This window comes from Rissa tridactyla, chromosome 7, assembly GCF_028500815.1.
Source record: "Rissa tridactyla isolate bRisTri1 chromosome 7, bRisTri1.patW.cur.20221130, whole genome shotgun sequence".
Classification (NCBI taxonomy): domain Eukaryota; kingdom Metazoa; phylum Chordata; class Aves; order Charadriiformes; family Laridae; genus Rissa; species Rissa tridactyla.
In genome coordinates this window covers 30892763-30917179 of record NC_071472.1, presented here as the reverse complement: position 1 = coordinate 30917179, position 24417 = coordinate 30892763, and the positions used below count along the sequence as shown (strand labels likewise).

General features: G+C 39.2%; 1 protein-coding gene across 4 annotated transcripts in view; it reads right to left on the bottom strand.

The window, feature by feature from the left end:
- PARD3B (par-3 family cell polarity regulator beta) overlaps window positions 1-24417 on the bottom strand; it is a 426608-nt gene that overhangs the window by 118412 nt on the left and 283779 nt on the right. For all 4 annotated transcript variants that reach the window (XM_054210091.1, XM_054210094.1, XM_054210092.1 and 1 more), the window contains one exon: window positions 24075-24309. In XM_054210091.1, the coding sequence (XP_054066066.1) occupies window positions 24075-24309 (235 nt within the window). The remainder of the gene's footprint in view (window positions 1-24074; window positions 24310-24417) is intronic.

Below are 24417 nucleotides of genomic sequence, written 5' to 3'. Positions count from 1 at the left end.
TGTTTATATGGGCTTTACACAACCCCAGGGAGAGGAACCTGGGTCATCTGTAAAGCTAGTTTCAAAGAAATCCTTTAAAACCTCTATGTGCGAGATGGTGCAGACCAAGCAGGAGAAAGAATGGAAGAATTTACAGTTCATCTCTAAAGAGTCAGATGGGGTACGGAGTCATCCAGTAAGAGCCACACTGTAAAATATTCACACATTTGTTCACATATTGATAATTATATTTGCAACTCTTACTCTGTAGGCCTTGCTGTTTTATGTTTATAAACGCACACTTTTACCTTTGCTTATTTATCCTCTTTTGTGCTAGTAGCTCTTACCTCTAATACGTGGGATTTTCCATAGTGAAATATTTAACCCTAGCAGTGACACTATTTGATTTCAAGTCCCTTTTATCACGGAAGGAGCAAAGGAAATTAAGAGTATTCAAATAAAAAGGAAGATCTTTTACAAGTTCATTGCCAGACACAGATACAAAAGCAGCTTGTAATGCTATGACAGATATACAAGTTTTGTTTGCAAAGTAAAGAGTCTTTGACCAGATCAATGCTGCAGGCCCGCACTAACATGAATCCTCTTTAACAAGCAGTGCATTTATTATCACTCCTTTACAAAAGAATAACAATCATGTAGCATATAAAGTGTACCCTATTACTTGTTCCCCCCACACAGGTAGGGTAAAACGGGTCTTCTAGTTTATGCTTAGCTGAAAAAATACAGCTAAATGTGAATATGCACCAAATTTCTATAATGATGTTGCAGCCTGAGAAAGGTAGATGCAGCTTGAAAAAGGAAAGTCCCAAGAAAAAATTAGGTTCTCTTCACCCCTGTTTTATGCTCCCAGACCATCCAGATAATTGTCAGATAACTACTACCAGAAGCAGGCAAAGGAAGAAAAAACCCTGCAGAAGTATCAATTCATACTCGCTCAGATGAGACAACACATTTCTTTTTTCTGTCAGTAGCAACAATCCAACTAAAACTGCAAAGGTAATTACCTTCAGGGTCATGCCTTGACCACATGAAACCTGTTTACAGAAACACAGGACACTAAAAATCAAAAATACCTGCAATGAATGTTTACTAGACAAAGACAATCTGTAACATTATGCAACGCCAATGAAAGGTTTGCTACACCTTTCTTTTTACACATGAGCTTTAAACGATCAGTTTTTAGGGTCCGGTTGCTGTTCACTTTGGCAACTTCTACGAAGATGATGGGGCGCGCAGCCCCACGTAGAACTAGAAGTAAAAATTCTGTCCGACATCAATCTAACATCAAATAAGAAAGGCCTCCACTATGCCTTTCAGCAGCTTGCCCAGCTTCGCGTGAAGAAGTCTGACCTTACTGTCTGTAGTTCCAGAGTAGCCCAGCATTTCTGCTCTCCTGGGTCAATGTCAAGGTTGGGTGCGCAGGTAAACTAAATCGAATTTTCAAAAAAATCGCTAACGCTTTTCAGTGCCTTCCTCAGCCCTCCCTGAAATATCTTTAGCTGGGCTCCAATTTTTGTATCCTGCCTGGAGATGAAACGAGGGGCTCTTGAACATAATTTAATAATAATAAACTGGGCAATACATGAGTTTTAAGGCTTTCTGCTTCAATTCTTTTGGTAGTTCTCTCATGCCATGGACAGATTTCTACAGGAGAAGCAGTAACCCAAGCTTGCTGGAATTGTGTTGCACACATGCTTGGAATACAGTCTGGCTGATACAAAGACATTTGCAGCATTTCCTTTCAAGATATTCACATCAGAGATCACCACAGAGTTCCAGAAATTCAGGTCACCGGGAGGTTAATTTTCTGAAAGGGATAAAACATTAGGATTCAAAATAAAAAAAGCATCTTACAAATTTAAGAACAAGGTTGTGACCAGTGGCTAGTGAAAATCTACAAAATGTCTGTGAATAGAATAATTATTAGTGGTTTCCAAGGTGAAAGCTAACACCTTTGACTGAAGAGTAACAACTAACTTGGGTTAGCAGAAACCTTGATTGAAACCATTACGTTTCATGCACTCTCTGTGGTTGATCATGCCTAGGGAGACTTCCTTCATTATATAAAGCGCGTAAGAGATAAATGGAACAAAAATCTCTAGGATAGTTAGGTCAGACGACATATACCACAGTGACACATTTTCTTCTACGAAGCCAGAAATTTCCAGTCCTCAGACAAGATAGATGTGTCAAGTTTACTTTTCAGGGAGAAAAAAAGGTGCTGTTATAGTTCTGGCTAACCTTTGTAGAAACCCTTAATTCACAGAACAAGCGTGGAATCTTGCCTGGGAAAAGCTGATCTCCTGCTTCATGCCTTGAAGCTACTACATGCCTTAAGTACCCTGACAAGATTTTGAATCAGACGATAAGGATGAAACAGACGAAGAGAGACTGTCGGGGCACAGGGAGGGAAGGGGGGGATGAGAACAACAGATGGTAACACTTGTTACGTTTCACTTTTACAGTCCAAATAAGTCTAAAACCCAAAGCAACTATGCTGCTCCGATGTAATTAAGTGCTTCACTAATGTGAAAAACCTTCCTTTATGAAACATAGCAGAGTACAGAAGAAGGTTGCCTCTGAATGGCCACTCCAAAAAACCACCCTAATCAAAGACATTTGCCAGCCTTATCAAATACAGATGCACAAAGTTAGGGGCTGGAGAGCGTATCTGTTAGCAACAAAAATTGGCAGTGAGTCTTGGGTAGATTCAAGTACCTTAAAACAAAATTCAACTCTTCATCATACAAAATCCTAAATAGATTTGGAGGTTCTTCAAAGTCCAAACACACAGAATAATGTTGAACACATGTTTGTCTTCAGTGTACTTTTAACTCAAATTCAAGTATTTAATAAACTAATCCAGACTAGTACTCTCTAGTACATGAGAAATGAGTATGAAGTACTGACCTTAGTGGTGGAGGGGGAAATGCAAAAGTTGGAGAGGATCCAGCTGCATTTTACCCGCAAAGAAATGCCCAGCTTCCACAGCTAACTGTTAAGATCTTGAGAACGTTTGTTTTGTAGAATTACAAGCATGTTCCAAAAACTTGCGAGGCACTACATCTACCTCCATACTAAGAAAAACCACTCTTTTCTTTCAAAAGGAAAATAATAAACTCAATTTTCTGAAGCACATCATGGGAAAGACTTCATTGTATGTTATCTGTGAAGGATTAAGTATGGCTACCCAGAGCACAAAATACAACTCAAAAGTAATGGGGTCTGTGACAAATTAAGACCTTCCTTTCATAGATTATAGTGCATTCCTGTCACATTCAGGCATTTTGAGCTACAAAGCCAACCTAGAGATTGATTGGACTATTTTTTCAATAATTGAAGGGATTATATGCCAAAATTTATATTCCAGTTTTCTTAAAACTTATTGAGGATATTTTTTCTGAATACTAGAAAGAAATAAAATCAGATTTATGACTAAACACTGCTTTACTGAGCAAGTTAAACTTTGGAGTGATGCTACAAAACAAGAGGAACAGTATGTGCAACTGATTTGTGTATTTGGAAAAAAGTAAAAATTACACCACTATAAATAGTAAATGGATTTTTAAAAATACTTTTAGTTTTTGAGTATGATTCTAAGATATTTTTAGAAACCCAGATAATTCTTATTGTTTTTTAAAAGTTAACGATACAGAGAGATGCAACAACCACAATGATTTTTTTCATGAACTCTAAAAGCCCACCAACTACTTAAGCCTTATTTACTGAAAGGGGACCAAGAATCTTTTCTGTGTAAAATAACCTGTGGCTGAACACACAATCAGGAACCTACGTGTTTCAACTCGGTCACAGGTCTCTATCTTCCCACAATTTAAGGTCTCTTAATCCACTGAGCAATAACTTCCTATTGCTAAGATGAGGTTCTTGTCTGTATCAATCTGCTTTTGTAAAGCAACTGCAGAGGTAAACAACACAACTGGCTCTTCCTTCCTCTGCCATTTCATAAAGGTCTGCACAAAGTTAACAAAAAAAGCAAACTAAACCTAAAAAACCCCAAACTATGACACCACTAAAAAAAAAAACAAACAAAAAAACCCAACAACAACCCAAACCCCGTAACAGTGGACGGTTAGACTCAATCTAGAAGGCCAATGGCATCCAGGCCTGTATCAGGAACAGTGAGGTGATTAGGACTAGGGAAGTGATCGTCCCCCTGTACTTGGCACTGGTGAGGCCCCACCTCGAGTACCATGTCCAGTTTTGGGCCCCTCACTACAAGAAAGACATTGAGGTCCCAGAGCGGGTCCAGAGAAGGGCAACAAAGCTGGCGTGGGGTCTGGAGAACAAGTCTTATGAGGCGTGGATGAGGGAGCTGGGGTTGTTCAGCCTGGAGAAGAGGAGGCTGAGGGGAGACCTTATCACTCTCTACAACTGCCTGAAAGGAGGCTGTAGAGAGGTGGGAGTTGGTCTCTTTTCCCAGGTAACAAGCTATAGGACAAGAGGAAACGGCCTCAAGTTGCGCCATGGGAGGTCTAGACTGGACATTAGGAAAAATTTCTTCACTGAAAGGGTTATTAAGCATTGGGACAGGCTGCCCAGGGAAGTGGTTGAGGCACCATCCCTAGAGGTATTTAAAAGATGCGTAGACATAGCGCTTAGGGATATAGTTTAGTGATGGTTTTTGTCAGAGTTAGGTTGATGGTTGGACTAGATGCTCTGAAAGGTCCCTTCCGACCGAGGCAATTCTACGATTCTATGATAATCAGTGATCAGCAACAGAAATCTTTCCTGACCTCTTCTGAACTGCACAACTACATCTCCCTTGCTGCGTCAGGTAGGTTTGCTGTTTACCTTGGCAAGAGATGGGCAGCTGCCATCTGCCCCGTCCCTTAGATGGGGAAGATATTAGTCCCAGATGAGAGCCTGAGCACACACTATCATCCAAGCTACCCTCAAGGTCAACAAGGTGGCAACGGCACAGTCCATCCTCAAAAGGTACTGTACCCTGGGGGAGGATTTCCCCACTCAGATACCAGGTCAAACCTGCTACCAGGCCATCTGGTAGCAGAACAGCCTGAATATCCAAAAAGCCCTTTGAGTCCTTCTACCTCCCAGTGCTGTTTTATTTATGTATAATCCATCTTATTTACTTATTCAGATGTTGCAATAAATAACTGGTGCTTATAAAATGGTATACTGATATTTTTTGTAATAATTATTGCAACACTCCCCCCCAAGACAGATTAGCTAAATCATAGATGTGACTGAAAAACAAAACATCAGCCCACTTCCTAACATCCACTAAGAAATTCAGCTGCCTGACCTATGCTGCCCAAGTTCCCTAAACGAATAGTTGGGAGAGGCAAATAAACAACATAAAACAGTGAAGCTAAAGAGATTACCAATTTCTCTCTTATTTCCTGCTGATCATTGCCAGACTACGTTTCTGCCCCAAAGTGCAGGCTTCATTATTAAAGATGGACAGAATACAAGTATATTCAGCGGAGGCCGGCTGTTCAGGAAATAGCTATAATTTGGTAAACAGCATAATAAACACTTGAGCATCCTTGATGCAATGGGTAATGAGCCAGTGCAGCCATAAGTGTGTACATAACAATGTTAAGATAATACTGTATTTCACATTATATATCTATACACACACACTCATGTAGACATGTCTGCATAATATTTCAACTATTATACTTGTTTGGCTCCTGACATAAATTTATTACTTTTTCCCCTGTATTCAGGTAGATACTTGTAAAAGAGAGCAATGTTTTACTTTCATTCTCTGCTCTTTCTCTTCCATTTTACTTCTACTATACCTACATAAACCATCAGAAGCTTTTGTTCATCATGGCAACCGAATGCATTACACTCTGAAGCTCCAGAGATCCTGGAACTAAATGCAATCTCACAGCAAGTCATCAGCATGTCTATAGCCCATGCAGTGGAAGGCGATTTAAATCCCCAGTCTGTTCTCCTTGCCACCATGGAGAATAATGACAAACCATAACATATCCCATTCATCTAACAGCTGAGAGGGTAATGAATTACAGAGATAATTCAGACACTCATTATTAAAAGATTACAACATTAAAAATGAAGGGGTTTGGGCTTTTTTTAAAGGCAAATGATCATGTTTTCACATAATGTGAGTGAAACAGTATACAGTATTATTGATTCCCAGCTATATCGTAAAGGCCAGCTTGTAACAAAGCCCTCAAATTGAATTACGTTTAAAGTCAGCACTTCTCTAGCCTGAAACTCAATCCCAGTTCATACTGTTTTACTCCAAATGCTGAAAACATCAGGATTATTTAACAGGAGTCTGTAGAATTTCTTGCTATTTTTCTCTGACAGCATTACCCATTTTTAATGAAACTGCAAATGCCCATAATCAATGTTGCTCAATACCATGCTTAGTCAGGATTTAAACAAAAAACAAACAAAAAAAACCCAGGAACACCCCTGCCCCAATACCAGTCTACATTGCATGGTACAAACTACCAAAAAAACTGAAACTGGAACAAAGTGTCTACATTACATGCTGGGCTTTTAAGTCTATGCAGCCCACGGTTCCAAGTGAAATATCAGTGGTTTCACTTCAGAACAAACCTGTTAAGTTTTAGTCCTAAAAAAAATTTTTATCAAACAAACATCAAGCCAGCCCTTCCGTCCCAGGGATCTGGTTACCCATAGACTTTTCAGGTTAATTCAGTGACAGATGAAATATGTACATAACTGAAAGTGCTCCGTATGTACTATGGGTAAATGCATGTTTCCACAGGAGACTACTCAATCATTAGATGCAGGACGCAGCATCATCTAATATAAAGAGACTTTTTAATATAGAACATCTGCAACCTTTCTATCAGCTCCATCTAAATGTCTACCCAGGGTCAATTAAAAAATACCTCAAAAGTTTGATTCATAACCTTTTCACTTTCCCAAATACATTTCTGCTGTTTGCAGGGTAGGAACTGGGAGGTGGGGAGAGGTGGGAGGAGTGGGGGGAAGGTCTACAAGAAAAATTAGGTTGTCAGAAAACGTCAATAGTCACAGCAAATCTTCTGTAAATGATTTTTGAAAGTCTGTTTCACTTTACGTATAACTGCACAATAACAAGCATAATGCCAACTTTCATTTTGGAAACAAGCTGAGAAGGGTATCTTTATGTGGACACAAATTGTAACCGGTTAAGACAAAGGAAAGTCCTGCACCAGGACTTCTATGGGGCAGACTGTGGAGAAAGTACATTTTTGGCTGGTATGGGCAGGGGAAATCTGGAAGTCTACTGCTACAGAGCTCAAAGAAGGGGAATAAAAAGTGATTATTTTATCTGTAACTATTTCTTTTGTTCATTCATTCACATTATATGGTAGACTCCTTTGTAGTGACTGGGAAGGGCTACTGGAGGGGGGCTACACCTCCCTCACTGTCTTTTGCCCAACAGGGCCGGGCACTGTCTCCGCTCTGAACACAGGATGGGGGCAAGGGCGATCCAGAGAGGAGAGCAGCACTGGGGAAGCTCTTAAATTAGTAGTATTCTTCTTCTCTTTAAAGGAAGACAACACACAGTGTCAGCTCCACGTTTAACAAAATGAGAGGCACAAAGGAGGGCAACGATATGCCTTGGTTTTCACGTTTAGTATTCCCTCTCCACTCCTGGAGAGTTGCCATTATTCTTTATTGCTCATTTTCATCCAATAACCTTTCAGCTGAATCTGCTGAGCGGTTTTCTTATGAGTCTGTCTATTAGCCCATGATACTTGGTTTTACTTTGAGCAGGCTTCTTACTTTGCCCAGAACACTTTCAGTGCCACACTAAATCCTACCAGATCCGCAGGGGCTGCAGCAGGAACTTGACTGGCCATCACCATCTGTTCCTCACAGCCACGAGTCAGTGCTTTATCAGAGGTTTATTATTACTACTATATACAGTTTTGGATCATGAGTTGATTTCAGTTAGAAGTTCTTCGTCTGCTCCATGTTATAGTAACGTCACAGGCTGGATTTTTAGAATTAATAGCAGCAATGATTTTACAAGAGAGATTACATTTCTCAGTCTCATCGTGCACACTTTTCTATGATGTTAAACCTTGAGTTCAGTAATCACTATCGTACTTTTCCTAAAGTACTATGAAAGATCATTTCTCTTTTCTAGGATGGTAGATTTCACTAAACAAGCAGACTACAGAGGCTATCAGTTTTTTGTTTAGTATGCAATTTTTCTTTTCTTTGTTTTTCAGTAATGTCACAAATCAATTTTTTAAGTTGTCAAGTTTTCTTTTATTTTCACAATAATCTATTAGGGATTTTAAACACAGTGACTCATCAGATTAATATCCATCTTAGTCCTTATTAAAAGGCTCTAAAAATGAAAAGCAAGAATAAAAATAAGTATTTTTAACTGACCCAATCTTTTTCTTTTTCAGAATTATCCCATGAGGGATATTTGAGTTTCGGAACTGTTGTCTCAACCCAGGCAAGAATATTTAAAATTGTATAAAAATCTAAAAATTCTCGGGGACAAAAAGGCTGTTTCCTCCCCTACCTAACACTGAGTGCTACGTGGCAGAAATAGTACTTCACAGATCTGCTTCCTCCGGGAAATTCAGCCGTATAGTATTAAAGAAATAAAATGAGTTTCTCCCACTTTTTACTCCTTTTAGCCCTGAACAACCAGCAAAGCTAATAGACAAAAACCTGAATTTTATTCTTTTTCATGAATCGCAAGGCTAAATTCCATCTGGAATTATTCTTGTGAAACACGAGTCAAAAGAATGGGATTATAAAGAAAAGCTAAGGGAAGAATTTGGTCTCAGAAATCTTTGTAGGCCGGTAAGAATAAATGAGTAGCTGAAATATTTTTAAGTTCAGACTGCAGTTTTCAGGACTATCAGTTAAAAGGTATTTCTGAAGAAAAAAAAAATAAATCTGATACTGAGTTGCTAAAAGAAACACAGAACCTCAATATACCATTTTTAAATTCACTGCTCAGGGAAGAAGTGGACCTTACGAGCTCTCAGTTTCAAGCTAGGATCTCCCCAGCAAGTCTGAAAAAACATTCATCACTCTCAACTCTACACAGAACTGGGACTAGAGTTAATTCTCCTACACCCTCACAAGCCAAAGGACAAAGAGCATTAGTCACACCTTTATATCAGCTCCCTTCAATCTCACAGCTGTACGTACCCGGGAACACTCTGTGGCTCTCATCCAGTACAAGCCTTCTACGAAGTTCAACAAGCTTTGACTCAGGCCTGCAAAGTTTTGCCACAAAGCCACTACTGTTTGTATTTCTGGGGTTTAAGACCAACCCATATCTCCTTGAAACATCTGCTATTTTTTAAGTTCAGGAAGACCGACAGGCTCCAGGATGCTCTCCACTATTTAGAAATAACTGTTGGTTATTTAGGTTCCCCAAACCCTTCCTTCTGATCACTCTGCTCTGCCTTAGTTGGTGTTTTTATTTCATTTTCTGCAATCAAGTCTGATCACTTGGCAGCTGATCCCTATTACTTCCATTTTTACCATGAAACAATAAACATTTTTACTCTCAACCTCACCACTGGTCATGCAAATTTAGTCTGAGCTTGTGAAATTTTTCTGTTGTCATTTAAATACACGAATGTTAGCTGTGCTTCAAAAGAAACAGGTTATAAAACCTGCTTGGTACAGTACTCTCCCAGCTTTCTTTGTTCTGTGTTTCAGAATTGCTACAGTATATTGACTTTAATAAAGTTTTGTTTTTCAAGAGACCAACACAATTATTACAAGTCCAAGTTCCAAAATGGACAGATACTGAACAAAAACTGCTGTATTAAAGGCCTGTAATGATCTTTCTCTGCTCAGCCAAATGGATTGTCATCTGTGTTGATTCAATACAACTTGTCTGTGCCATTCAATACAATTGATCCCAAGATGCTTTTATAGAGCATTTGGTTATCCTTGAAATTTGGTACCCCGGGGTCCTGGAAAATGCCCACAGCTGGAGCTGTTCTTCAGCAAATACCTTTCTCTATAGCTGATAGTAAAATTGTTCTTTTTCTTATCTTGCTCCTAAAATTCCCCATACGCATTCAGAGAAATTCCGTTTAAGCCTCACTGTCTCATTCTTGATAGCAACATCCACTTGGTGATTTTAATTAAATCTCATGGCTTCAATTATCTGTGTACAGACATGATATCAATTTAAGGTGCTTTCTAGGTTGTGTGTTTGGTTTTTGCTCCTCCCTGATGTTTTATTTTGTCTCCCTCTCTTCTCTTTGGCCATCCTTTGAAACTAGATCCCTGAGAAGTCTACCAATCACAATCTGGGTGTGTGTTTGGGATTTTTTTTTATTTCTTTTCAAAGATCATTTTAAGTCAATATTTACAAACAGAGTGAAACCCTCATACTTCAGTGCTTCATTTACAATCTTCTCCTTTTAGCTTACAAATTAGCATGATGCTTTATGCAACCAATTTAATTTTGTATTTTTCCTCCTCTGATCGCTGCTGTATATGAAATCTCTGATTTATATTACAGATTTCCATATCAACCTTTATGTTTGTAGGCCTATTTTAGGACTGTATCTGCCTTGCACGGTGGTTATTAAACAGAAACCTAGATGTTCAACATAATTTTCCATTTAGCTTTGTGGAAACTTAAGGATAGAGCTGGTCTAAACACTTCTGGACAACATAAAGTGTTAGCCCCTTGAGACAAGGAATTGTCTCTACAGAAGAAAGTGGTCCCAGTTTCAATCTGACTGACATTTTCTAAAGACAACCGTAAGACGACTCACAAAGAAATCTGCTTGACTTAACGACAGCCCAAATTCACCAAGCTGTCACCTACCAGCAACAGCTACACTAGAACTTTCTATTGAGCTTTAATGATTGTGCGAAGACATTACAATATTACTGCAATAAATACGGCATCAAAGCCAACAGAAACCAATGCTATCGCAGACAAGCAGCCTCATGAGGGTGACTTAACCTTTGACCAGTAAATTTGATCTATTATATGCGATTTGTGTCCCAAGGTACTCAGTGAATGGCTGATATACACAAAATAAACAAAGACTGAGAAAGACAATAAACTGACAGCCAAGATCAACAAATGGTCTTGGTACCCTATAAAGCCGTTAATACAATACTCAGTTAAACACGCTTTTCTCCAGACGTGGGCTGTTTCAACATGTTTGAGTGCCTCTGTGTCCTTGAGTAGACGAGTGAGATATAGAGTGATGTGATGAGACTATTCTACCGTAAGGAAGCTCCTCTTAGCTTATGTAGCCCTTAAGCATCTCCTTGTTCCCCTCCTCTAGAGTATTTATAGTACTCAAACACATAAATCCACCACCTCCTCTCCTAACCTTTTGCTGTTCTCATTATAGAGACAGAAATAGCCTGTCAAAGAAAGAGACCCAGCCTTTACTTGATATTCTGGAAATTAATGATACAATACTTTAAAAGATTTATGTGCTAATCTACCAGTTCCATAAAAATGCAAGAATACAGGTAACAGTTTAAAATAGCAAAAATTTGAGTTTCCATGTGTGATGTGTGATTATACACACACACACACAATCTATACACATAATCACACACTTCTCAAAAGAGTTACCTATCTATTTTAATTTTAAAAATACATAGCCTGTAGCTTTTTACTTAAATACATACACTGTGTGACTTTTACTTAAATACATACACTGTAGCCTTTTACTATGGTGTGAATGCATTGTTTTAATAAAGATCTAGAGCAAAGAAGACAGAAGAGTATATAATACAGCTGTCACTTATTGCTTTGCTCTGTTGGATTGAGGCCCCAAGAAATTATTAAACTGCTGAGGTAAATCTTAACTCTTCAGTTATTCTGAACCTTGATCCTCACTTTTTTTCTGCTCTAGGATTGTTGGCTACTTTTCTCTCACTTTTTTTTTTTAATCTTCCCCAGTGAAAGATCATCTTGTCTGTGCTCCACTTTTAATTGCATACAAGTGCATGGACAGCAGTTTATGGTATAATGTAAATTTTCTGTAGCACGTCTAGGGCCAGTAGTGATCTTTCTTCTCACTATGACAGGAACATCATCTTTCAATTTCTTTAAACTCTAGCCTAAAACCAAAAAAGATTAAACTCATTCTCTCCAACCTGAATAACCCCACAAGGTAGAGGAAGCTGGTATTTAAGCCAGAATAAATGTTAAGGATGAACTACATAAATACACTTCTATTGGAATATTTTTGTTAGCGTCTTCTAGACTGTCTAAAACTTGGTGTGCTTTTAATTAGGCCGCTAGAGCACATACTTTTATGAGTGTGGCGGCTTCCTTCATCCCCTCCAAGCATGCAGAAACATGTAAGTCTTTGTAAAACACTGAAATGTCTCTACAATACAGATTTTTAATAGTAATTTCCATGCAGGAGATGCAATAAAACCAAATCTGCTTTATTACAGCATTGGGGACTAAAGCCAGTTAACCACTCAGAATTAGCAAGCTTGCACGCCAAATCAGTTTTCACCACTCACTGGGTGCAACGTATTTCACAGGCAAATCAACAAATTATGCAGTTTACAGAGAACCAGCACCGTAGGATTTACAGGTCTCATCGTCATCTTACAGACCATCGTCAGCATTCATACTACAGATACATAAATACAACTTCCACTTTGTAATTACTGAAATTAGCAAACACGTCACATGCAGGAACAAAGCAGCTAACGCTACTGCTATAGGCAGAGAGAACTCAAAGCAGATCTATACCTAGAAATTCCTCCACATATCTTCCCAAACCATTTCAGCCCAGAGCTCCTGGAGCTCTGCCTGAGCCTGCCTACAGCACCCTCCATTGCTGCTGATGACTGATGGTTTGGGAAGCAACAAATGACAACAAGCTAAAATAGCCTAAATGGAAATTCATTAAGAAAAAGATGGGGCGGAGGTCTTCGGAGATGAAGAGGCACATTAACCTATTGCAGCACTTACACCCATAATAATCTGCCTCTTTAAAGGAAATAAATATTTGCTAATTTCTCTTTGAGCGATTTAGATTGAGTCACTCCCTGGTATATATATTCTAGTCATAGCAGAAATGATCTGCAGCTGTATAGTGGAACTTTCTTCTAAAGAGCAGTGCATTTTTGGTTTTGTGAAATCTTCACATTTTGACAAAGTTTTTCTATTAAGAATTGCATTTTAAAATGCAGACTGCATCAAAACAAACAGGCAAAAATCAATAATTTAACAACATGTATTGCTAAGACGAGTAAATGAATGAAAGTGAGCTTCCTTGACAGTCCTTCCTCACTAGCTATTAGGGAGGCTGAACAATTCAAGAGCATGTGAATGGAAACACGCACTTCCAAATACAGGAGAGGATATGGAAAGCAGATTTAGGGGCAGAGGAAAAGGAAAGCTAAGTTCTTTGAATTGTTTATTTCCTCAATCTAATTTTAATTAAAACCAGAACATTAGGATGTCTGTTATGCTAAGCTACTGTAATACGGATTTCCACATTAGAGGATAAAAATTAAACAAAAAGACAACAAAGGTAGAATGAACAGTGCCCGACACATTACTCACTAGGGTTCTTCGGCTAGAAAGAAAATAGCAGACAACAGTCTGTCACCAGAAAATAGCTTTACAATTCTATTACACATTATTACCAACCAACCTGATAATCTGGGGTTAGTGTGAGGCCAGGTATTCACTACTTTCAAATAAGGGACAATGAATGGCACAGGCACACGGTTCATTACTTCAAACCTAATACTGAAGTTAAATGCTGAAGGACTATAGCAGATACTTAGTGGCCTGCGTATCTTGTACTACATATACACACAACTTTTCCACCTTGTGAGTCCACCTTTAAGACTTGATTATTTTTTTTTTTTAATTCTTAAGCTAGTGGTGACACATATCTCAGAGTTTATATAATATATATACACACACAGAGGGTGATGGCTTTTTTCATGTCAACATTTGGCTCACATTTTATATTTGCCCAGGTTCCTTTTTATTTATTATTTACTGTTTCACCTCAACAATAAAAAAAAGAAATAGGACAGAAGTGGGAAAATGCAAGAACAGAAAGGGGAAAGGGCGAAGACATCTTCATTTTCAACACTAAGAATTATTCAAAGACTTCTAAAGAGTAAGATCAAATTCTCCCAAATGCCCCAGGTCCAAGCCAAGACCCAAGAGATGTCATTTCCACTGAATGAAGGAAGCGAGCAGGGGAACGTTCTTTGAATGTAAGTATTTTTGTGAGGGGAGCACACAATAGCATAACTAACTTCTGTGGTAAACATCATGCAGCCTCATGACCATCGAGAAATCAGAGCAGTCGCTCCTCATGACAAGTAGAAGAAACACACACACAGGGCAGAGCCCAAACTAACAAACTCCGCTAGGCTTATTAGTCAAAAGGCTCTGCGTAAGCTGGGTGACAGCCAGGGCAAGAGAGAGCCTGGCGTGCAGAGTGGGGTAGAGAGAGGAGGAGAAAGTAACAAGAGAAGAGACCTGGTGACAAACAGGCATCGTCAGAGGATGGAGGGCTGGAGGTGCTAAGAAGATGGAGTTAATACTGCAGCTGAAACAAGCTGAATTAACTCCTCGGTAAGGATCAATCCTGCACCTTTGCATTCACATCCTAACAGATCCCAAACAAATGAGGAGAGGTGGAAGTGAATGTGATGCAGCCAAACGTGGCGCAGAGCTGGAAGCTGTAAAGAGCTTTTCTTACTTAGTACTGCTGGTGGAGAGGGACAGAAAGCAGGAGCTGGCATGGAAGGGATATAAAGCCTTACTTCGTCACTCATTTAGTCCTGCCAACGTCCATATACACCACAAAAGTTTTACAGCAGGGGCAAATCTTAGGGAAGCTGAAGGGCTATATAAAATACTTTCTGCCCAGACCTGGTGCAACACGTTGCAGTAGGAAGCGTGCTGCCGAGACAAGCTGGCTGGTAAGCGCCCATGGGTGCTCAAGGCAATACGTCACCACACTTGCCTGTTAATGCAGCCCAAACTGGGAAGCAGACCAAGTTGGTGCTGTGCTGACAGGGGCAGGTGAGAGCACTCAGAACACCGACCCAGCAATGCGATCCACAACAGAGACTGACATAATCCGGAAGCAAGAGGAGCCCAAGCAGCAAGGGAAGAAGCTTCTTGTGCGTGGTCAGGTCTTCAGCGTGTTGTGTCGGAAGAGAGCGAATTTTAGACGCTGCCCCACTGCGTGGGTCTAAGGTTCACTGAAAGATGACATCCCATGTAGGGGGCTTTCGTGAAAGGGGGAAGATGCTGCTAGTTCCCATGATGACAGAGCAAAGACATAAAGAGGAACAATTTGCAGGAAAAAAATGAGTTTGCCCATGTTAAATTCGAAATGACAAATCAATTTTTTCTAGCAAGAAGGCATAAAATCAGGGTAAAAGATAGAAGGTCAACTATAATTCTGAGGCATTATATTCCAAACTGCATTTCTGAACGTAAGAGTATCTGCAGTTCGGAGGTAGCACAGAGAGCAGGAGGAAGCCCCAGCCTGGCAGCTCACGTGCTCGCAGTAGCAAGAAGAGGTGAGGGTGAGCAACCCGGTATTCTGTCAATAACAGTGCGACAGCAGAAAGCTGAGCTTGCAAAGTGAGCTAGGCTTGCTTTCTTTTTTTTTTTTTTTTCTTTTTCCAGAGAATAGACCGATTTTGCTAAAAAGGGATGGGAAGGAAAGTAATAATGAGACAAGGTTACAAGGCGAATGGAGAGATGCTACGTGGAAATAAGAAACTTGGCAACAGGAGATTAACAAATGAGAAAAAACTGGAATCACTGGAAAAAAGTAAATGGAAAGACAGTAAGAAATCCTCAGAAAAGGAAGAATCCAAGAGATTAGAGGAAAATTAGTTTGAGAAAAATTACACAAAAGCTTACTACTTTCTCATTTGCTTAAAAATAAAACTATTTTCCTGCTATACTTTCACAGGAGTAGCCAGACTAGTTTTTAAATGTCTTTATTTATTAATATATTTATCCGAACAACGATCGTATAAAGCAGGGAAATGCCATTATTTTTATTTTTCAGAAGCAGAGGATGACCTTTGTATAAGGACAACTGTGGCTCAGAGCAGCTAAGTGTGTTAACGAGTTGTCTCCCAAGAAATCAGTAGCAGAGCGAGCACTTGAAACAAAGACTCTCTCAGACTATTTTCCTATCTCCTAAAGCATCTCTTGTCCACTTTCCTTCAGCAATCCTGTGTGGAAAAGAAGAGGGAATAAAGAAACCGAGTGGTTCAAAGGGGTCAGTTTTTTCTGAAGCTAACATACCTCATGTGCTCTGAGACTGTGACTACCCCAAAAGGAGCTTTGTTCCTTTTATATGTCAGCAAAACAAAAGGTCAGCCTATTGAAATATTGGTCAGGTCTGACTTTCTTCTATTAATAACAAGTAGAGACGCATTTTTTAAAGTAATAGTTAAATAAATGGCTACATGTCTGCAATCATTTCAACTTAAAATGTCAACTGGATTTGAGATGTCATGTGCATTTAATCAATGACTCTGCATTATAATATAAATATTACTTTGGTTTGACTGCTTTGTCTGGCATAAATCATAATTCAGTGAGATGAGTACATTTCATTTTCTCTACAGATGGCTGTTAATAGCAATACCTATTAAACTGGCACCTGCCAGCACTTTGCAGTTAAGGAATCTGTCAGGAGCCCCCTTCTGTATAATTCCTCTGTTAATTGTTGTCTTCCCCCCACCAGTCCCCCTATTTACCAAGTTCATGTTACAAGAACTACTGATACAGAAAATCAGCAAAACTGCCTTTTTTTTGTGTCTCATGGTGGAACTCATACTCCGCACTGTATTGCTGAGCAACATATGAATTTATTGGTTAAAATGCAGCTCAGGAAGCTTTAATTCAAATTTTTGTGGACATGACTTCAAACCCTCAAGTATCTTTGACCATAACGTGTCTGCACTACATACAGAAATACCCAGTGTACTATAACTTACATGCAAAATCTGGAAGTCAAGTTTTACCCTCAGGTAAGAGATGGATTTTAGAGCAAGTAACAGCCAAGTGTAGTGAATGAAGTATCAACACACTGCCGCAGAGTTTCGTATTCATCAAGAATACACATTGCTTTCTAGGAGCTTTTTTGGAGAAGGCATTTCTTGGGAGAGAGAAGACACACTTAGAAGAAATATGCCACCTCCAGAAAAGACCTGGTCATATTCCCAACAGGACTGGAGTTTACTTCTTTTTTAGCAGGTGTGGCACGCACAGACGACAATATCGAAGAGGCAAACATACATTTAAGTAGACACATCACAGAATTTGGTGCATAAAGTTAATCCTTACAGACAAAGCATGCTGCTTTTTTTCTTTTTTGCTTAGTAATGGCTTGAATAATAATGTTTCAACTTGAAGTGAACATGCGACTATTTCACAAAAACCATGCTCCTTGCAAACAGTTTGTAATTTCCAGTCCTTTTAAATAGTCAGAGGGAACTTTCTGCTCTGATCTGTTAAGTAAATATAAATCTTGTTATCCAAGTTCAGTAATGAGAGTAAGGGGTCTATTCTTCTTCATTGCACTTGCATACATCTAACATTAATGAGATTTATGCATGCATATTAAGAGGAGAACAGATGCTTAATTAAACAAATAAGCCTTTAGTAGGCAGTCCGCATGATCATTTTAGTACAAAACACCCTTATTTTCTCTGGTTTAGTCTGACTATGAACGCAGCCAAGAAAGAATCAATACAGCGGAGGAAAAGAAAAAGTGATACACATAAATTGAGGCATTTGTCTTTTTTTAGTTAAAAATACTTGACGAACTTGAGATACATTAAACTGATTAGGTGTCTCCTCTCCCTCATGCTCTTGTGCTCTTTAAAGCAAACAGGAGTTCTATTCACCAATTTACCTATTGAAAAGTGGGAGTTTTATTAGGCAAAAGGAAATCAAGACCTCTAAATAACTCATCTGCCTCATTAACTGGTGCTGTCTATCAAATTCACAGGCATGATCCATCTCAGATAATTTCGCTATTGAGGAAAAAAAAATCTAAAATAACTTCAGCCTAATTAAATCATAATTTAATCTAGTCTTGTTTTTTTTTTAAATCTATCCACGTCCATACTGATTTTCAGCATCATATGTATGTACATATAAATACATTAAAAAGCTATATACACTGCTTCTCTCCAGAAAAGCACATCTCTATTATTTCCTCTTTCTTCGTTATATTGCTAACTTTTCTTCTACAACACTCAACTTCTCAGGGCAACACAGAGCAGAAAAAAATAAATATCTCTCCATAAGGTATCATAGTGATATACTTAATGGAAGTCAGTATCTGTATATTATGCTATCTACTTTGCAATACCATTACAGGCTCAACAGTGCTGGTTGTAAAAAGTATCATTCTCAACACAAGACCTATAATAGTAATAATGAAAAAAGGGTCATTTCTGTCTTCCAACTAGAATGAAAAATTAAAATCACTAAGGCACTTAGCTCAAAGGAAAATTGGCAAATTAAGGGGACAAAAAATAAAATATTCATGGCTCATATTGTGAAATGGAAGGTAAATAATTTAAGATGAACTGTTATGTGGCAAAGTGCATGATTTCTGAAGAAGAAAAAGCAAATGTAACCAATATGCACATATATATTCCTACTTCCTGCGCCTGCAGTAATCGCGCACAAATACGCAAGTCAGAGTTGATGTGCAATGTTTGTGAGAGATAGACATTTTCTCACCTATACTAATTTTGAAAATACTTGCTCATGAACGAGTGAAGTCAAGTTGACAAGAGTTGCCTTTTTTTCCTGAATCCAGCCTAGAAATAAAGACTGAATGAGAGGGTGTTCTCCCACTGCACTCCAGTTCGGCAAAACCCTTTACTCTGAGTCACCAATTACATACTTGCTCTCAGATTTTGGTACCACAAAAAAATTATGACTTCAGCCTACTGGTCTCTGCCTAGGGGAGCTACCTATTAAAATGCCATTGGTGTGGCTGCATTAGCTAACTTACCTTCATACCCATAAAGCTGAAAGGGCTGCCCAGAATTTTTACAATCACTATCTGGAAAACGTACGGAGAGAGCCATAGACTTATGTTTATTATACGCCAGGACTGTAACAACTGCTATGGGATTAGGGCAGAGAGCAGCACCACACAGCAGAGGTCACATTTCCCTGGTGATTTAAAGGTTCAGTCTTTCTCCAGCTTAATTCAGAAACCAATACAAAGCCTACCTTCGTTAGAAAAGAATATTTTGACAGTATTTCAAAGCGTGGCAATTAAATAACTATAGATCCCGAATTTAAAATCTAGAGTTCATCACCTAGCAAACTGACAAATAATTTTATTATTTTTTTTAATTAACATCTTGGTCAGGTCAGCTTAGTGTTTATGGTGCTAAGTGATAATGCTTTTTACGTTAGTGCTCAGCATCAGGGATTTCTAAAGCCCTGCACGAAGGGGTTAGGTCACCCTTCCAAACTGCCGGCAGAGCCATCTCACAAGACTTCTGACAGTTCTAAACCACTGACGCTACACACTACCTTTATTCAAATGCACAAATATGCTGTTTTACTATAGCGTTGCTCATGAAAATACAAAACACCTTCAAAAAGAAGTCCAGGGAAGCTCATCTGAGGTCCAGCAGTCTTCTCATGACTCACCGTGCCCTGAAAGAATCAGTCAGCTCAATGAGGAAAAGGGATGAACCAAGAACTCAATGTGGCACTGCGTAACTGCTGCTGTTACGGATCTGCATAGGACTGAGTATTATTTATGTTCCAAAAGAGTTTCGGTAGAGATGCTTTTTCCTGAGACTGCATTTAGTCACAGCTCCAATAATGGAAGTATTTAACGTAGTTGTTTTCCTCATATACAATATCAATTTACTTTGCCCTCTGTTGTCTAGCAGTGGGTTATTTAGTGAGCTAGGACAGTGCAATGTGCCAGAAAACATCAAAAAGTAAAATATAATTCTCGCTTAGCCAATGTTACATACAGTTAAGAGTCAGCTTCTGTTGTTCTTTGGACAGCACGTATGCGCATCAAATACTCAGGCGGGCAATATATACATCAGAACCAGCCAAACAAGAAAACAAAAACACTGTGCAGTATGCACCACAGCAAAATTGTACTTTGGATTATAGAGACTTAACTAATCAGTAATAACGAGTGTCATCTGCATTTCAAATCTCCAGTATATTAACCTGCTTTGCTCCAAGTGCCACAGTCATTAAAATGCTGCAGCCAAGAGTTCCAGTTAATAATGGGAAAAACAACAGGAATTTTTAAAAAACAATGATTACAAAAATAAAAGCATGATTTCTTGATGGTGTCCCTGAATCACAGTCACCTAAATAAAGCTTCAATCCAGCAAAAGCTTAGCAGGAAAGCAATCATTCTTTTTTCTCTTTTTTTTTTTTTTTTTTTTGTATGTGTAAAAAAAGACCAGGAACTACAAGTAAATAGCAGCTGAGCAACAGATGAGGCACTAAGCGAAATCTGTTAGCAACTGCTAACAGCTTTGCTATTTTCTGTTGTTAAATTAAAAAAAAAAAAAGTAAAAAACCAATGCAGTAGCAATTCCAATATGTTCAAAAATCTCAGATGCAAAAGACTAAAGCTCAACGCTTCTTGTACTACACATAAATACTTGAGTTTGTTTTTAATATCTTGAAATGCTTTGTTATTGATTATAAGGCACAAACAAGCCAATTCACATGGACATACTATCAAGATAAAACTTGTTATAGCGGTACACACGACTCAGCAAGTATAGCACAAAAACCCCACCGTAGACAAGTGTGACACTTCCAGCAGCTGCTTTAGCCTCAAATTCTGCTTTCCTTTGTCCTTTGCACCTGACCCCCAGTCATTCGCCAGAAAGTGCATGTGTCTTCATTAGCACTGAGCTTTCTGGCAAGATCTCAGAAATATTTTCTTTGTCCTTCTGGTCCTGGAGCTTTCACCACTGAGGATCATTTCCTACTTATCTCAACCCAATCTTGACATGGGTTCAGCGAATCTGTTTTTCTGTTTGGATGCGTCTACACAGCACAGCAGGACTATGCAGGCACAGCTGAAATACCTCTGAGCAAAGCAGCCCACAAATAACAACAACTATGAATGTATCAGTGTGGGGTTCCAGCTCTCGGTAGGATCAATTGGTTACGTGGCTGCAGTCACTGGACTAGTTAAAAAAATTCATGGCATCGCCCGCTCCCAGGCAGATACTCCTGCCACTTGCTTTCTTAACTTCTTTTCTCTTGGGTCTTTCTCTCCTGTCAGTCCAGCAGGGCCTCTGTTCCTTGTTCCTCATTTTGGTGGTCTCCCACGTAGGGGATCACAGCGCAACTACCACTGTATGTACAAAAGGCAAGCTACAGATTTCCCTCTCTATCCAGCTTTCTGCTTCCTTATGGTGCGTACATTTCTAGTGCCTCCTACGGCAGGTTCCCCTTCCAATTTAAACTCGGCATGTCAAAAACTGAGCTCATCTCCGTTTCTAAATACTTCTCTCTACTTCTTTCTCTTAAGCTACCACAAGAATTAGTAGTCACCTTGCCTGCTGCAGAAGCTCACAACTTTGTCGTCTTCAGCTTCTCTCTTTCCTTCCACAGATGTTCTACCAATAAAACATGCCAGTTTCATCTCCACAATGTCATAAAAAATCTGGCTCTTTCTTTCCATCCGTGCTGCTAAAATACTTGATCATTCAAAGCTGCTTACTGCAGTCTTCTCCTCCCTAGCCCTTCTGACACTCAATCCTCACTCTTCACATCGGTGCAAAACTCCAGTCTGAAAAATACCTCTTGAATCTAGTATTTAAACACTATTTGACCCCTTCTAGGTTCCCCCATTAGTGTCCTATTAATTCGTTTAAAAACACTCAGATTAATTGTTTTTATTTTTCATGTCATCCACAGCAATTTCTCCCTGAAAAAAAACCGGCCTGGTTTTGCTAATCTTTAGCAGGACATATGGTCCCCAATTCTTTTGTAAACTCACACTCTTGCTCTTGTGCAGTCTTTACAGGTCATCATCCTTCTTTCACTTTTATCATGGCTGGGATTCCCTAGGACTCTCACCCTTCTCAGGAAAGAATTTATTTTCAAGAACAATCTTATAAATTCTAGGAAGAAACACCGAGGAGGACACAGAACCTCCAAAAACTTCTCAGCTGAACTGTTAGCTCTTACAAACACCACCTCTGTTCATTATAACCTGTTGCTTTCGTCTTTGAGGCTTTATAGAGATTTTCAATGGTGTAGGATACAAATTTCCATTCTGTGCTGCCATACAGATAAATAAATATTATTAACTGTTACAGTCTGCTGGGAAGACAAGCGACATGAAAAGCAAGCTTATGAAAAGAACAGATGTATAAAGCTCGTGTACAACCAAAATGTGAAATATATTCTGAAAAAGGGAATCACTAAGAATGGTAACCTATTGTTCCCAGCTTTTTTGTCAACTACAATTGCTTGTTTTGGATTCTGATGTCATCCCATGTTCTTTCTGGCTCAGGCATCGCACCCCCGTAAGTAAGACTTTGCACTTCAAACCCACCAGTGATACATGAAACAGAATACTTATGCTTTCGTCAGACCTCCGCGTCACTCCCCTCTTCTTCCAATGTCCCTATTCCCGCCAAAGAGTTAAAAAGAATGAAAACAGACATAAAGCTTAAGATACACCAGAGAGTTGTTGAAGTCACCTTCCTAATTATTCAGTGTTTTGACTACTGCTCCGTGTTAAGCCCTATTTCTTCCAACAGTATGAACACAAGTGCACGTGCAGCGCACAGGTGTATGTGCCTCCTCAGCATTCCTACAGAGCCCCATTTGAATGCAGACTGCTCTACCCACGCAGCTTCGTCTTACAAACACTAATAACTGCTGAAATCATGCAAATTTGGCACATAAGCATCCCTGTATATTTTTGACAGTATCTCTACAGTGTTCAAAAGTTGTTAGGACAATTTTGAGGATTCCTGTTGATTATACATAGGAGAAAGTCAGCTAAAACCTTCCATGTCAATATAACACAAGCCATTTGACTCCAAAGGCCATATCAATAGAGAGCTGCAATGCGAGTTCATATATCATTGTCCTAATGAATATCATTGTAAGTGAGTGATCTTGCAGGTGAATTTCTTAGGTTACTAGTTAAATGCATCTTTGCCCAAGCAATGATTGTGGCTTTTGTATGTATTTTGCTTGTCTGCAATACAGCATGCTAAGGAACAGCAGTAGCCTCCTAAAGCTAGCATTAAGCGTTCAGTGCTAGAAGTAACCACATGGTCATACAGTTTAATCTCCTCCAGGTCATCATTAAATTTCATTCACATACCCTATGTTAATTGCAAAGGTCTACTTAAATGGAAACACTTTAATCCTCAACAGAGTAAACAGGTACCAGAGGCAGGGGTGATGGCAACCAGAGTGCCTACAGCACCAAAGGCTGCAGCAATAGCAAGGAACTGGCCTGAAGAACTTCGTCTGATCTCTGATGATTCCAGAGATGCAAACCCAACCAATAGCAACAGAAGAAATCCGAATGTTTGCATGCCAGGCAGGGAGGACAGTGAGCTTTTGAAGCTGTGAAGCAAAGATTTTATGATATCTAGTGGTTTTCAGCAACTGCAAATGTTACTAGACTGTTTACAGTAACACAAGCAATGCTGCTGTCCCGAAAGCTTGTGAAGGAAGCACATAAGCAAGGGAAGAGAAGGCTGAAGTCTGAGTGTGGGAGCGGGTCATGTATTACTCAGAAATATTCCCCACAAAGCCTCCCCCAGCGACACACGCTTGTTTTTAGCCTGAAACCTTGAATCTTTTCTAACATATGGGAATGAATTTCAAAGGCACAAAAAGACATTTTGTCTGCCAAATGTCTTCTGCCTCAGCTACAAGTTTGGTGTAAAAGTATAAACTGCTTTCTTTTTAAATAACATAAACATTATTTTGAGTCCAAGTGAAATAATTTTTCCACTACCTTATGAGAGTATCAGTTGTTTCCTATGCTATAATGAGAATGGGAGAATGGGTGGCTCTTTTGCTTTTTAAAATGCCATACCTCAACATGACACCAAAGCCTTTCTTTTTTTTCTTTTCTGGATCTTCATTTTCTTCCTTCCTTTTCTTCTCTTTCATTTTAGATTTGCCTTTTTCTTTTTTCTTCTCTTTCTCTCTACTTTTCTTGTCTTTTTTAGCCTTGGTTTCTGTGTCTTCTATTTCAGGGTTCCCTGGAAGGGCAGATTCCATGTTCTGAGCTTCTTGACCAGAGTGAGAGCTCTTATCAGAGAAACCATCTGCACACAAAAAAGAAGCGGTGAGGATGGCTACGGGCCACCAAAATGCAAACACATGAAATACAGCATGAATGTCTACAAAGTGCTCAAATGACTCACAACGCTTAC